General features: G+C 43.7%; 1 protein-coding gene across 4 annotated transcripts; it reads right to left on the reverse strand.

The window, feature by feature from the left end:
• Positions 1-613: 613 nt before the first annotated feature.
• On the reverse strand, positions 614-16060 carry ccdc142 (coiled-coil domain containing 142). Of its 4 annotated transcripts, XM_018728678.2 has the most exons (14): positions 15459-15497; positions 15174-15286; positions 13007-13135; positions 12313-12401; positions 11837-11885; positions 9906-11441; positions 9556-9642; positions 6602-6739; positions 5472-5647; positions 4306-4431; positions 4077-4191; positions 3322-3499; positions 2417-2628; positions 614-1354 (listed from the first exon to the last, which is right to left on the reverse strand). In XM_018728678.2, exons 2-14 carry the CDS (start codon positions 15211-15213, stop codon positions 1104-1106), a joined length of 3126 nt encoding a protein of 1041 aa, XP_018584194.2. In that variant the 5' UTR covers positions 15214-15286; positions 15459-15497; the 3' UTR covers positions 614-1103. The 4 variants fall into 4 exon arrangements, with proteins under 4 accessions (XP_018584194.2, XP_018584208.2, XP_018584201.2 ...); XM_018728692.2 differs by lacking the exons at positions 15174-15286; positions 15459-15497 and adding an exon at positions 16002-16060; XM_018728685.2 differs by lacking the exon at positions 15459-15497 and having other exon boundaries at positions 15174-15383.
• Positions 16061-16302: the final 242 nt, after the last annotated feature.

The raw sequence follows: 16302 nt of genomic DNA on the forward strand, positions 1-16302 counted from the left end.
CTGCTACAGGCGCCGCCGTGTAGCGTCACTAAATTATCTAGTGTTACATGGTTTTTATTTAATAGCTAGATTTTAGCCAAAAGTAGCCACACCAACACAATGGAAGGGCGAGGGGGGGAAAAAAAAAAAAAAAAAATCTGGTGAGACACCAAGTGTGTATCCGTCTAAAAACACCTGACACAAGTGGCGATGCTGTTGTACAGAAGGAAGTAACTCCCCCATTGTGGGGGAAAAAAATGAGTATCTATACATATAAATGCAATAATGTTATGTCTCATAACTCAGAAGAAAAGGTTAAGATGAGTGGTTCTCATTTTGCTTCTGCAGTATGAGGCTTAGTCAAAAAGTGTACACAATAATGTTTTAATTTCAAGAAATGTATTGTGGACACTTCTTCATTTACCCTTGTAGATTTACCATATGTTCACTGTAGTGCTACACTTTACCTGTGTTTGGTAACGTGTATTTACATTTACCCAATGCTTTTCTCCAAAGCAACTTATAATTGTTTACCCATTTATACAGCTGGGTAATTTTTACTGGCGCAATTTTAGGGTAAGTACCTTGCTCCAGAGTACTACAGCTGGAGACAGGATTCAAGCCTACGAGCTTTAGGTCCAAAGGCAGCAGCTCTAACCACTACACTTCCAGCAATAACTATAGTATTTGCCACATTCAAATCCTTATAAGAAATCAGGGTTCCACCTGGTTTTGTAATTGGGGAGGGGGGAAGGAAGAAAAAAAAAAAAAAAAAACACTTAATTGCATAATTTAAATTTCTTTCACATTAACTAGGCTTCAGTTATACAAGTTTACAAGGTACTCACATCACCAGAATTAAAACATAAATGATACTGTCACATTTGTATGAAGTCTTAATTCATACTGACAAATTATAACGTTGATACCAGGTTTCCCCAAGGTGAAGTCAATGAATCTGATGCTGGTTTCAGATTCCAGCAAAACGAAACGTGCATTAAAGACAGTCCCACTCCTGCAATTTAACACCATCGCAATGTTTAAGGGGGAAACATCAGTGGCTGTCCCTCTGCTGGCGTCGCGAGAGCCGTAACGTGAAGGCCTGGCGAAAGACGCGGGTCGGGTCAGTGCTCGGACTTGTTCATGCAGTGCAGCCCGGGGATCCTCCAGCGAGAGCCGCTGTTGAGGCGCAAAGCCAGCCACTCCTGCTGCGAGATGGCCAGGTATGACTCGGGAGGTGAGCTGCTGAGCAGTCTGGGTGCCAGAGAGCCCTCTGCCTCCATTAGTGCCTGGTTGCGGGCCGCCTGGATGTCCATGCTCTCGAGGCTGTTCAGGCTGCCGGTCCCCGGGTCGATGGGGTGACTGCTGTTTGGACCTGTCGACACGGACGTTACAGAGCTGCTGCTTGTACTTCATAGTAAAAACAGAAGCGTTTCTCAGTCATGGTGAAAATGTTCTGAGCGGTTTGACCAGTTACCATTATTTCATTCTCTACTAACAGAGGTCTATGACAGTTCTGTCTTATAACAAGCCCAGAAAGAATAAGTAACTGGCCAGCTTACATACCAGTTATACCTGAAATGAAGTATGACCTGGATATGGCCCAAATATCACTCTCACACTCTGTCACTAACCACTTGTCCTGTTGCAGGGCCACAGGGGTCCAGAGCCTATCCTGGAAGCACAGGACTCAGGCTAGGTTACTCAGGGTACACATTGGATGGGACACCAGTCCATTCAAGATGGCTATATACAGTAACTCCAGTGCAAATATATTGCTTTATGGGTAATCAAGTTTCATTTTTAACTTATGAGAAATATGTGAAGAATTATTGCTTCTTACTAGTCACAACTATGGTGTCTAGTTTTGCAATTTTTTTTTCTCCTACATTTCTACATGCACACCAGCCTTCCACTTGCCTGTGTGCCTGGACTCAGCATCATTTTTTAACATTTTAGATGTCAAAAACAGTCATGGGTCACATGCTCAGTAACAAAAGGCAAAAAGGAGGTCCATGACAACACTCCTAATATACTATAATGAACATTTATATTAATTCAACTCGCAGACACAGGAACCAGGTATCAGTCCTTCCTTCCCTTCCTCTCTCCCCCACACACACACACACACACACACACACACACACACACACACACACACACACAAATGGGTTATTCAGTCACTGAATCCCATGCAAACATGGGGAGATCCTTTCACACCACCCTGGTGCTGGACACAACAGGACTATTCACTGTGCCATCGTGCTGTTTAAATGGGTAAATCAGTGTAAGCAGCACTGTAAGAGGCTTTATAGAAAAGTGTCAAATAAAGGAATAAATGCAACTGGGATTTGCACACTGGATGAGATGCAGTCCCCACTCTGAGAGGAAATGAGTCACAAAGTGAGCCACACAGCCTGTAAACAGCGGCACTCACAGCAGCGGCGGAAGGGCTCCCAGCCATGGGGCGCCACGTAGGGCTTGGCCACGGGCTGTTGCAGAAGACTCACGATGGCGCTGTCCACCTGGTGGAAGACATGTAGAGACAGCAGATGCTGGTGCACCTCTTCAGACAAGCTGTACTCCTCGGAGCGGATCAGGTCGCGGATCAGGTCGAAGTCCTGCTTGAGCTGCAGCGCCCCCTGCACACTGCGGGAGGGGAGGGGTACATTGGGCTGAGCTCAGTTCAGGTCACCAAACTTCAGTAACTACAGAAAGTTAAAAAAGCTACATATAGTCTGACTGATTTATTACTTTTCAAAAAAAGTGGAAATGTGCCGTTCTTGGTGAAGTCAATAAATATTTCTTGTACTGGTAACAGTTAACTGGTGTAGAAGGTTTCAGCTCAAAATAATAAAAGATCTAATCAGCACTAATTAATCTGCAGGAGTTGCCAGGATTACCTTAAGTGTGGTTTAGTACCAAGGCTGAACTAATGTACACTATGACCTTCAGTTACCACCACAATCTAAGGCATTTATTAGAAGCTGCAGCAAGTGTGAAACATTGTACATTAGACACAAAGACGCTGAAGAAAAGCGCTCAAAAACACATGATCCAGCTACTCTAGCAGGCAGTTGCCTCACTCATGCCAGAATACACAAAAAAAAAAAAAAAAAACTGTAAAAAATTACTCATTTTTATGTCAAGTACCTGGTTTACAGTCCATACTGACAACAACTTGCTGCAACACTTTCGCTGTCGCTTCAGTGTTAATGTGCTGCTGCTGGCTGCTAGACACCTGACTACCTGCATGCAGTAACACACACGGGGCAGCGAGGTATCAGGCCAGCAGAATGACCGTAACATGACTTGGAACCCCCCTATGAGGGACACACTCACCTGAACTTGATCTTTCGCTTGAGTATGTGCTCCATCCAGGCCTCCATGAAGGCTGTCATGGCCTTGCTCAGAGCAGGGACACGAGCCTCATCTGGCAGTGGCTGCACCCCTTCCAGTACCTGGCCGATGACGCTGTGAGCCGCCGAGACCGCGTACTCGCTGGGAGTGCTTGGTAACTCTGCCCAAGACATGGAGTGAAAGGACGCACAAGCATGACACACACGTGTACTCGTTCAGTCTGGCAGCAACTCAGTAGAAAAGACCTGAGCCTCCTGAGAAAGTAAATGCTACTCTGCCCTTTCTTGTACAGGGCCGCAACACCACAGATCCATTCCAGCCTGTTGTCCAGATGCACCCCCCACACTTGCGGTCACAGTGGTCCCTTGAACCTGCTGAATTCCCCCATCAAAGTCCTTGAGCAGGTTCTGGTACTCGTCCTCCGGCCAATACCTTATACACCCAACTATTGCTGCGACACCTGAGAACTTCTGCAGACAACACGACTCGGTTCCAAAACTGGAACACCACACTAAACCATACTTGAATTTTGTAGGGTACATGTCAACCACTCTGGATAAAAGAGCAACGCAAAGCAGTGGGACGTTAGACTAGACTACTTGCACACCAACTTCACCTGCAAAACTGATAAAGTGAAAGAGAGAGATTCTGCATGGCAGTTAAAGAAGTTTGTTCTGCTCTGTCAGTTCTGCTCTCACACACTCCACCTTTCCAACTCCTCAGTAACAATTCCATACCTGTTTTGCAGTTCACTCTCCAGTGTTTACCCGATGGCATGGTTTGCTCAAAAATTTGCCCTGCCATTTTCTTGCAGTCCACAGAGAAGGTTTTAAGGACACAATCAGAGAAGGCCTGTGAATGTAAGCACAGACCTTTTGGCAACAGAACACATAAAAAGTGTTTTTCATACATCAGCATATATTGGCAGAGTAAATGCTGGGGGTATGAAGGTCAGGGGCATCTCACCTGTAAGTGTTCAGCCCCTTGGTGGAGCTGCGCTACCTGCCGCTTGACAAGGGACTGATCTCCGTCATGGTCCACATGGACCACCTCTACTTGCTGCACCAGGCCCTCCACAGCTGCCTTCAGCACCTTCGCAAAGAAAACAGAACATTACTTCCCATTACTGTACAAGTTGTCCCAGGAACTCAAAACATCTGAGCTGTTTATGCTTGAACACCTGCAAATGTTGCTGAACAGGTCTAAAGCAGTTCTGCAAGGAATAAAATTCCTCCAGAGTGATGTGAGACCTTAGAAAACAACTACAGGAGGTGTGGGGTAGCTGGTAGTGTAGTGGTTACAGCTGCTGCCTTTGGATCTAAAGATCCCAGGCTGTAATCCCACCTCCAGCAGTAGTACCCTTGAGAAAGGTACTAACCCTAAAACTGCACCAGTAAAAATTATCCAGTTGTATAAATGGGTAAATAATTGAAGGTAGATTAACACTATAAGTTGCTTTGGAGAAAAGTGCCAGATAAATAAATAAATGAATTAAGTGTGTAGTTGCAGTCATTGCAGCTGAAGGTGCTGCAGCCATTGAAGGGGCAAACACATTTCAATACCTTCCACACCAAGGAAATAAGATAGAACAGCGCTAGTGTCACTTCTCTCTCAGGTTTCAATGATGCATTGGAACTGACAAAAATATATGATCAAATTTAACTTCATAAAGCTGCAAAAATGTTGTACTCCTCCAACTGGAAGAGAGAACAAATACTTTTTTAAAACACTTTGCACTGATACATTCAGAAGGTGGAAGGTGAAAATGCTTTTTTTTTTTTTAAAAAAAAAAAAAAAAAAAAAAAAAAAATTACATTCAATAGCACAATTTATTCATAGAATCTGATTTTTGCATTGTCTTCTTGAAATGGAAGTAACAGCCTTGCTTGATGCAGCAGGTAGCACAGAGTTCACGGTGAAGGCCTTGCAGCTGGAAGGTACCTGGTTACTTAAAGCTCTTGGTACAAAGATCCTGATCAAGACCCATATACATAGTTGCTTCCATAAGTATAATCTCTGTAATAAAATTGGTAAATCATGCTGTCTATTTGATATTGAAAGTTGTCTTGGGCAAAGACCTCAACTAAATGAAGGTTAATAAAATGTGATTTACTTAATAAAACAGTGCATACCTTGAGATCTCCTTGTGTCACCAGCAGGAACTTATTAAGGGACCAAGACGAAAGGAACTGATAAGCTTTGCTCTTGAGCCAGAAGGTGGATGAGTGGATGGTGGAAACCGATCTGCCGAGCAACCCCAACTGGAGCAACCGCAGGGTCCTGGCATCTCTGAGCTCCAGGCCACAGCCTGCCAGTAAGTGTTTTAGTCAATAAGCCTGAACACAAGTTAATATTTCACTGTGAGAGTCCCACCCGCGAGCGTCCTGCACGGTAAACTCCACTACAGGTCTTTATTTCACCTGGGAGTATTTCAGCACAAGGTCTGGGCCAGTACTGTAAGATGATGTAAATATTCTTGCCAGGTTTCGGTCAGGTTTCCCATGGCTGGATTTGATAGGCTAACATATAGCTTTTATGTAGGCTTCACATTAGCTTCACCAGGGAACATTAAAAGCAACTTGCTTTGTTATATAAACTCCAACGGAAACCACTTATTACTGCCATTCTATTCTATTTAAACATTAACTGACGATGCTGAAATACAATTCATATTCAGCATGATGACAGCCTTGTAAGACTGACATAGCTAGCAGTGACTTCAAAGCAATCTGCATAACCACTTAATGTACTTGTACAGGCTGTGTACTGTAAAATACTTGTGTGGCAAACTGGAGTATGATAAAGCATCCTTTCCGATAAATAAGCAGATCAAATCTGACAGAGTCCTTGAAGTCATCTTCCATGAGAATTCTATTAATTTTATGACAAAGTTTTGAATTGATCAGTAAGGCTTTCTTTTGTGCCTTTCAGCGTCTTAAACCATCGCCTTCAAACCTTTTTTACTTGAAGACTCATTATTATGATAGATCATGATTTTGAACCATGTAAAAAGTAACTAGATTTCTGAAAGATGCTTGTCAGAGCACACACCACTGCTAGACAAATGAGGCATGGAGGAGAAGATACAGCATGCGTAGGAGTGTGGATGGGGAGGCTGCTGGAGGACTGAATTCGGCAGGATGGGGGGGGGGGGGCAGTTTTTAAAAAAAAAAAAAAAAAAAAAAAAAAAACCTCGGCAGGGAGCTGGTCATATACATGATTTAAGAAATGACAGGTGAGAAAGCAGGTACGAGGTACATACTTGGGTCCAGGCAACTAATGACTGTGTGTAAGGGATGGAAGAGCTGGAGGTACAGCTCCATGGTGAAGGTCCTCACTGCAGAGCCAGGGTGAGGAAGGCATCGGTCCTTCTGTCCTGTCCCCAGAGATGCACACATCACTGGCAGAAACAGAACACAGCAGTTAGGACAGAGAAACAGAGAAACACTCCAACGTAACTGCCACGCTGGCTGTGTAAACGCTGCGGAAACAGCCTGCCGTGTACAAAGGTACCTTAAATACAAATTAGGAATGAAACCATAGACTGATCCCACAGATTCAAATATACTATAATGAAAAGCTAATGTTTAAAATGTTTTATTCCTAAGCTGTACAATTTTAAGATAGATGTCTTTAATGCTATAAGGTGAATTTCTATCACAAAAATTTCAAACACTAATGATGTCTAAAGATGTACAGTATCAGAAAATTAACATTTCTCCACTTCAAAATTGGTGCATTCGGTTGCTTTCATTACTGTGTGCTAAGGAAAAACCCCAAAGCTCACAATAATATTTTAACATTATTAATTTATTTAAATTTCTCTATTGCTTGCAGCTCAGTTACAACTCTGTAATGACGAACATGAAATGAATTTACCGCAGCGGTTCAGGACACAATGGTTATGCATGTGGTTATTTTAGTTTATAAATATATAATAAAGAAGCAGTATTATTCACAGAACTGCACAGTGACACACCTCCTGCAAAATTCATCAGGATTTACACTTTACCTACTACAATTTCAGGAATTATTCCTCAAAATGAACTGTTTGAAGCTCTGTTTCATTAATAGTTCTTTACATGTGTTAAAATGCAATACTCTGAAAATATTATTTAAAACTTCCAGCACATAGTGGTGAAAGACACCATATGCAGCTGAAGTTCCAGAAAAGTCTCCTTCCAATCAGGGCATCATCCAAGTACCTCAATATGACCATTAAAACCAGTTTAACCCTTTTCTGAACGATACTGAGCACAAATTCATGGTCATTTTGTGATATTGTTACATCTGTAGTGGCACTTTGTGGGTGTGGAGAGTCCCCTGGTGCCTCCTGCTGTCAGAGTCCAGACACGACAGCAGCTCTTCGGATCAGGACCTGCCTGTGGGACCCGACACCAGAACGACTGGAAAGTTCAGTGCAGCACAGAATTATTTTTATATACTTCCCAGAGTTTTCAAATACTAATTTATTTTCCCAGAAATTCATCAGCAAAGACAAAATCAAAGAGGAACACAAACTGTTTTATTAAAAATAAAATAAAAAAAAAAAAAAAATATTTGAAGGGATTTACCTGTATGAAACATTTAATTTTTTTAATACATTCAGATTTAGTGTGTTGTAAATGCTACATCTTCCAGTGTGGCACCAGGATCATTTGTAACTTTTTCTTGAGCGAATTGGAGAAATGAAGCCAAAACTGAGGGTGGGGGAGCCTAAATTTAAAAATATTTAATGGAATTTCCAACAAAGTCAGTTAATTTAATAAACCCGTTAAATAGAAGATTTCAGTTATCTAAAACATGAGTACTGCCAACACACACACACACACACACACACACACACACACACACACACACACACACACACACACACACACACACACACACACACACACACACACACACACACACACACACACCAGCCACTTTATTAGGTACACCTGTTCAGCTGCTTGTTAACACAAATACCTAATCAGCCAATCACATGGCAGCATCTCAATGCATTTAGGCATGTAGACACGGTCGAGACAGTCCGCTGAAGTTCAAACTGAGCATCTGAATGGGGAAGAAGGTGATTTAAGTGACTTTGAACGTGGCATGGTTGTTGGTGCCACACGGGCTGGTCTGGGTATTTCAGAAACTGCTGATCTACTGGGATTTTCACATGCAACCATCTCTAGGGTTTACAGAGAATTGTCAGAAAAAGAGAAAATATCCAGTGAGCGGCAGTTCTGTGGGCGAAAATGCCTTGTTGATTGATACCAGAGGTCAGAGGAGAATGGCCAGACTGGTTCCAGCTGATAGAAAGGCAACAGTAACTCAAATAAGCACTCGTTACAACCGCGGTATGCAGAAGAGCATCTCTGAACGCACAACGCGTCGAACCTTGAAGCAGATGGACTACAGCAGCAGAAGACCACACCGGGTGCCACTCCTCTCAGTTAAGGATAGGAAACTGAGGCTACAATTCGCACGGGCTCACCAAAACTGGACAAGAGGAGATTGGAAAAACGTTGCCTGGTCTGATGAGTCTCGATTTCTGCTGCGACATTCAGATGGTAGGGTCAGAATTTGGCATAAACAACATGAAAGCATGGATCCATCCTGCCTTGTATCAACAGTTCAGGCTGGTGGTGGTGGTGTAATGGTGTGAGGGATTATTTTCTTGGCACGCTTTGGACCCCTTAGTACCGACTGACCATCGTTTAAACGCCACAGCCTACCTGAGTATTGTTGCTGCCATGTCCATCCCTTTATGACCACAGTGTACCCATCTTCTGATGACTACTTGCAGCAGAATAATGCACCATGTCACAAAGCTCAAATCATCTCAAACTGGTTTCTTTAACATGACAATGGGTTCACTATACTCAAATGGCCTCCACAGTCACCAGATCTCAAGCCAATAGAGCACCTATGGGATGTGGTGGAACGGGAGATTCGCATCATGGATGGGCGGGCGACAAATCTGCAGCAACTGCGTGATGCTATCATGTCAACATGGACCAAAATCTCTGAGGAATGTTTCCAGAACCTTGTTGACTCTATGCCAGGAAGAATTAAGGCAGTTCTGAAGGCAAAAGGGGGGTCCAACCCAGTACTAGCAAGGTGTACCTAATAAAGTGGTCAGGGAGTGAACACATACATAAACAAATAAGACACTGGGCATTAGCAGACCTTCCCTCCGGTCACAAGAGGATGAAGTGTACTTACCTTCATCCCAGTGTACAAAGGCAGTCTTGGTCACTATTTCTGCGCAGATATCATTTATTACTCTCGCACACTCAGCAGGGATTCTTTCTGAAAAAAGCGCGCACACACAGTCGTGAAGTGTGAATATGTACGACAGCACACACAAATGAAAGAGCATGGTGACAGTTAACTCTTGACAAGTCCATTCATTCCAGCAGTACAAATCAAAAAATGTCATTCATAAAGCGAGCCCCCCAATTGTGGTAAACAGCGGTGAAGTATCAACCAGGAAAGAACTGAAACCGACTGAATATTTACACACAACAAAACCAAAACGTCCTGAGTTATGCGCCATAAGAAGACATTCCCACCTGTTCTGCAGCTGCTGTAGAGCTCTTGAACCACAAGGAAGGCCATGTGATCCTTAAAGAGATTCAGGTTTCCCACAAACACACTGCTCCATGGGCAGAAGAAGAGGGTCAAGAGGGCTCTCCTGAACTCTCGCCACAGCATATGTCCATACTGGTTTATGAGAGCCACAGAAGAATCCATTCTCCCAATGTCCCGCCACTGGACAAACTTCCATACTCTGGTGTCTATGGCCTCCCCATCTTCCTCATGGGCCTTTAGACCATCGCTTCCGGGACCGTCGTCAAAAGAGCAGCTTACAGCATTTACATGGTCTGACTTTGGCCTGTTTGTAACATGAGGCACAAACAACTCAGTGGAAGAGACCAGGGCCTGAAGAAGCTTCCCTCTGAAGTCCATGTCCAACTTGATAAAAGCTTCCAAGGGAAGAGCAGCAAATGCAGCCACTGGACGACTGCTTACCTTCGGCTGAGATGGACCGACACCGGGGGTCTCGTTTCCCGGCGGAAAGGCAGGCTGCAGAGCCAATGTGTTGGTACAGTTCCACCTCTGGCTCCAAGGGACATCGTGGCTGGATACAGAGGTGAAGCTCTTATCAGCCAAGCAACGGTGCAGCTGCTCAGCTGCCATCCGGCCCCTGTGCTTGGCCAGAATCTCCAGCAGCCTGGACACTGGAAGTGGTTTGGGAAGATCGATCATCTGACAGCCCCTCATCTGGAGCCTCTGTTCAGTCACAACATGGTTGAAGGCCTTTGTCCCTGCCAGCAGGTCCTCTAGGGCCTCTTTAGGCACACAGCTGGGGTCAGCGAGGGCAAGGACACAGAGAGCCTGTGAAATGTACCGCTCCATCAGCGCTAGCGCCTGCAGTCCCAGCACACAGAGGTGCTGCTTCATGGCATGGAAGGTGTGAGCTCGGCGGAAGAGAACACCCCTCAACCATTTCTCCGCGCGGGCTTTGGCACACAGGCAGTTCCAGTGGTTGAGATGGACGCGCAGCTCCATGCACAGGGCGCTGATGCCATACTGCCAAATGGAGGCTGGCTGCTCTGCTCCTTCAGCACCAACGGCGAGCGAAAAACCCTCCCCCTCCAGCAAGGCAGCCAGGTTTGCCACGAATGAAGAAGCCACCATGGAGCGACGCGTGTATTCGTGCAGAACGAGGAGCTGGGCTCTCTCCTCCAGCAAATGGTGGAGCGTCCCATAGTGCTGACGTATAGCGGCAGCTGCTGGATGGTGGCAAAACTCACTGTCCAAAGAGAAACACTTGATGGAGCCACGTGACCCTGCACCTTCGGACTCCTGCAGCACCTGGAACTGACGGCTCAGTTCCAGCATGCAATGCTCCACGTGCTGAAGCCGGCGTGACGATCGCGTGGTCAGATTCTGGCCGGCCACAAAGGTGTCCTCGTTCTCCATATCCATGTTTCCATAGTCAGATTTCTGCCGGAGCAGCCACTTGAGGCCCGGGTTCAGCCTATTCCTCAAGAGGGTTTCGGCCTTCTGCAGAGACTTGGTTAAGGAGCTCTGAGCCCAAGGGACTATGGGAGGGAGAAACACCAGAATACCAGAAACACACAGCACATAACTGATACAGGGTTAATACATATACAGAGATAAATATGAATAAAATGACTGCTTAATAATCATGCGTTAAAACACACATCTCTGGGAAAAATATTCTTATAGATGATATAATGAAACTGATATTTATTTCCACATTTGTTCCTGCTGTTTTGAATATTACAACAGTTTTAACATTACAAACTATAAATACAGGTTTGAGAAAATCAGTGTTAACAGTTATGGAACATTAATTTTTTTTATACCGCTACCAATAAGGGAAGTTATTTTTTGGTATCCAAGTTAACCTTTCAGTCAATTTCAATTCAATTCATTCATTTCAATTCTTTGAGACAGATAGAAAAGCTCATACCATCAGCTTTGTCTTCACACAGTATTTCAGGGCAAGAAGTGTTTCTTTTCTGAAATAAGTTAAACCAGTAAAAATAAAATAAAGAAGGCACACAGAAGTGCTGCACTGGAGACGAGAAACTGAATGGACTTTACTATTAACCTTGAGAGCACAGGAAGGATGAAATGTTCCCACTGTGCCAGGATCGCACTTGACAAACCCAACATTTTCAGCACAAACATTCACCTAACATCAAATAAAAGTCCTTTGGACTTTTTTCTGCATATTAATAAACTGCACATTGATAAGTTTAAAGTTATGCAAAAATGCAACATGTGGCCTTTATGTTAACTATATTAATGATTTGTTATGTTCAGCAGGAATAGGAAGAAAATGATATACAAAATTTATAATTTATAAAACAAATTCAAGAAGTACAAAAGATTTTTGTTTTAAAAGAATAAACTGAGCTTTTAGTCCTGTGTATTTAAGCTCACCTCCACACCAACTGTGGCTCTGGCTCCGGCTCCGACCTGCTCCTCCTCACTCACCGGGAGGTCCACACACTCCGACACAGGAGACCCTTCTGCCAGAAGACAGAGAAAACAGCTCAAATTGCGGAAATTAGTTCATATATGATACAAAAATGTTCACGCTCTATCCCTGCATTTCACTTACTGGAACATTTATTCATTCAGCTGATTCTTTTCTACAAAGTGACTTACAGTGTTAAGTTACTTACAGTTATTTACCCATTTATACACCTGGGTAATTTTACTGGAGCAATTTAGAGTAAGTACTTTGCTCAAAGGTACTACAGCAGGACGTGGCATTCGAGCCTGCGACCTTTAAGTCAAAATGCAGCAGCTTTACCCACTACACTACCAGCTGCCCTTATTAGAAATTTTACCATCATGTGACAATAAAACACCAGCATAAAGGTTCATAAGTGCAAAAAATTAAATGAACTGCACTATCCAGCCATGTGCAGATGAGCTACAAATTTAGAACAAGAATTGAACTGCTGCCCTTGGTGGTAAAAAAGTTTGTGTCAATGGATGCTGTCCATTGCTCCAGGTGGGACGGTAATATTACTATGAATGAAGGGGGGGGGGGGGGGGGGGGGGGGACCCACCTTCTGAAAACAGAGTGCAGGTGCATACTGATATGGGGGGTTTCACGGAGACTCACCTTCCTGCCGGTCAGGATAAAGCTCTGCATCCACAGGGGGGGTCTCCTTCTGCTCGGCCAAAGCGCCTGTGGGGGAGGGGTTCCCGCTGGAGCTCTCAGTCATGCGAGCCATGATCCCACTTCTGGCCCCTGCACAACACAGAAAGGGCCACCACAATGAGCTGGTCTCCACACGTGTGAAAGACACTCAGAAACACAGAGAGATTTCATTAGAAACCAACAAATTGATTTTTTCGAGCAAAGAGACATGTACAGAGCACACTTAGGTTCAACTGCTGGCACGGGAGCTCATCGCTACACAAGCAACTGTAGGACTTGCGCTGATGCTAAGAATACGACAGCAGTCCTGTACAAATACATTCATGGCGCCACATTTCATAACAGGAAGCAATCCAATACGTTACAAAAATTATGTACATCAGCTAATAGCAGCATAAAGTGCAACTACCATGTGGAGCTGAGAGCGTAAGCTCACGTTACCTTGTATCATGAGATAACTAATGCGATAACTAATGCGATTTCGGTGTCACTGCTGTTGTCCATTACGTTTCCACTGGCTAAATTCTCCACTGCATGTATATTTACTGGAAAACATTGTTCAGTGAAACCCATGGAAAAAAATGTCTGATTATACTTCAGCTCCACATCAGCACCATCTGTATACTGCTTTCATAAGGAATTCAAAATGATTCTGTTGGCTTCACTAATGTGACAATCTCTGGTATGTTTATCTTTTCTGTTTGATGCAAAAAAAACCCCACAATAGCAGAGAATAAAATTCAGAGAATAAAACATATCAACTAATCATTTGTGTTAGGATACTCTTCAAAATAACTGCACCAAACATCATAATGACAGCTGTGCAAAATTATTGCTTTAAAATAATGCTGCTGATTTCTCCCATATTTGTATTTCGGTTCTTCAATTGGGATGGTACGCATAATGTCTACAATAATAGCATTAATTGTTCTTTTTAATATTCAAATTATTCAGTTACAATGACACACCACATGATGTTGAAGTAGATGCACCAAGAGTACATTCATACATTATTATGACAATCAGCATAAACTGTGTAGTTCAAGTATTTAAAATAAGATAATTGTTAGATATCTGTACCCACACAGAGCAGACAACAAGCACACAAGTACACTCAAGAGGGAATTTAATACTGGTCAGACTCCTTTAGAACAAAGCTTCAGTGGAACTGATCAACTGGGGGTCATGAAATTTCTGTATCAGCAAACCCACTGCAGGTGAAGCCTTGTGACCAAAACCTTACCATAATCCAACACATCTTTGTAAATAGCCAGTTGTATGAAAACACAGAAGTAATTGGTAAAAGTGACCAGGATCAGATAAATAAATAAAAATGAGTTCTGATCTACTGTATATTCCCCAATATGCTTTGGCATAAATAGTTAAACACATATACCCCCAGCGAGAAAAGCGGTATCAGCGACTGATTCCACGTTGTACTGTTGGTGACAGCGCTCCTCTAATGTAGCTCTGTTTATTATTAGCTCCCTCTAATCTGTGCCGTAATCCGGCAGCGTTCACGACGCGAGCCAGCGAGCATCACACTCTATGCAGCACAACCTTCTCTCAGTCACGGCTGCCTATCGCTCTGTATCCATGACAGAAACGTCACTGGATCAGATGTCATCCAAGAAGTCACGTGTACTCTCACTCCACTATACTGCAGGGGAAGAAAAAAAACCTGCAACAGAAGCAAAGGGAATGCAGCCACCTCTCATTTTAATTTGTGTGTCATGTCAAACTAAAATGGCTTTTTGCTCCTTTTGCCCATAGGAATGTTCAGAGTCACTGATCAAAACTGTAGCAGTATATATTAAATAAAACACAGAGATATACACTCCACGGGGCAGCCAAAGTATGAACACATACTGTAAATTCCCTTCATACAGTATGTAATAATATATGAAGCCCCTTCTTGAGGAAGATCTGGAAATCTTTTGGCATGTGTGTTTCTATCAACTTCACACCAGAGGAGACCAGAGACTGGAGACTAAGCCTTGAGAGAAATTTTCTAGTGGATTACATGAGCTTTGACAGGGCCACTGAAGGGCATTCACTTTCTTCTTGCTACGGTTGTCTTTGCTTTACACTTAACATCATTGCCCTGTTTAACAGTGAATCATCTCACCAGCGTTCAGTCTTCTGCAGACAGGAACAACCTTTCCCATCAGATCCCTGGACCTTCACCAGTCTCCCTGCTCCTCCAAAAATTCAGAGAGCTGCCAGCACCTTCCATGAATGCTGTTCGCGGGGGGGGGCAGAAAGTTCTTGTTCGCTCTCATCAGTCGACAAAACCTTCTCCCAAAGGAGTGCAAATCTTCCTCCATAACAAATTTTAGAAAATAAAAAAACAGTAAGTAAGTAAAAGCAGCAGCATGGTGGCACAGTGAGAAGTGCTGCTGTCTCACAGCACCTGAGTGGTGTGAGAGGATGTGGGTTTGATCCCCGCTCAGTCTGTGTGGAGTTTGCATATTCTCCCATGTCTGCTCTGGTTTACTCTGGGTGCTCTGGTTTCCTCCCACAGTCCAAAGACATGCTGTTCAGGTTCAGCCATAGTGTGTGAGTGACAGAGAGAGAGAGAGAGAGAGAGAGAGAGAGAGTGTGTTCCACTGGGATAAGTGACGTGACCCAGTCAGTCAGTGTAAGTAGTGTATTCTAGCAATGAATGTAAGTCAGAACTTCAACACGTTACAACAGTTACACAACAATGTGTCAGTTTAATAACTCTTAGTGTAAACTTAATAAACATACTCAGTCTGAGTCAGTCCTTCCTTGCTGATTGCTGTTGTCCGCAGCAGAGTCAGAGTGTACTGACTGTCACTCACTGTGTGTGTTGTGAACACAAATATCCTTCCCCCGCCACCTCATCCTCAAATCAACAACCACCAAGGACACAATGACGCGGTTAACCAGACGGCTGTGCCCGAAACATAAAGAGAAATAATGCCGCACTCACAGCTGTAAGAGAAGCGAAGTTCATCCTCCGAAGAGCTGTACTTCCACTAAGCGCTTAATAACAAACATAATGACAAGGACCCGCTGTCACCGGAACCGGATATCGATTGACACTGTCGTCGTCCTATTGGAGCCATACGTTCTACGCATGCGTGTTACTGCAGCCGGAAGTAACGTGCTTTTCTTAAAAGCTACACTTGATGAGTCAAACAAAAATCTTTACGTCTATGAATGAAAGACCTTCATAAACTGCTAGTTCACGTGGTTAAATAAGAGTTGTCTCAGGCAAATTGTAATATTTC

This window comes from Scleropages formosus, chromosome 1 (genome assembly GCF_900964775.1).
Source record: "Scleropages formosus chromosome 1, fSclFor1.1, whole genome shotgun sequence".
NCBI classification, from domain to species: Eukaryota; Metazoa; Chordata; class Actinopteri; order Osteoglossiformes; family Osteoglossidae; genus Scleropages; species Scleropages formosus.

Excerpts from the sequence above, each read along its gene's own strand:
- ccdc142 (XM_018728678.2), bottom strand. The coding sequence starts at position 15,213 with ATGGGAAAGGTTGTTCCTGTCTGCAGAAGACTGAACGCTG. Across the intron at positions 11,442-11,836 it reads GTGTGAAGACAAAGCTGATG|TCCCTTGGGCTCAGAGCTCC; the intron begins GTATGAGCTTTT and ends TCCCTCCCATAG. Across the intron at positions 1,355-2,416 it reads GGAGCCCTTCCGCCGCTGCT|GTCCAAACAGCAGTCACCCC; the intron begins GTGAGTGCCGCT and ends CCGTGTCGACAG.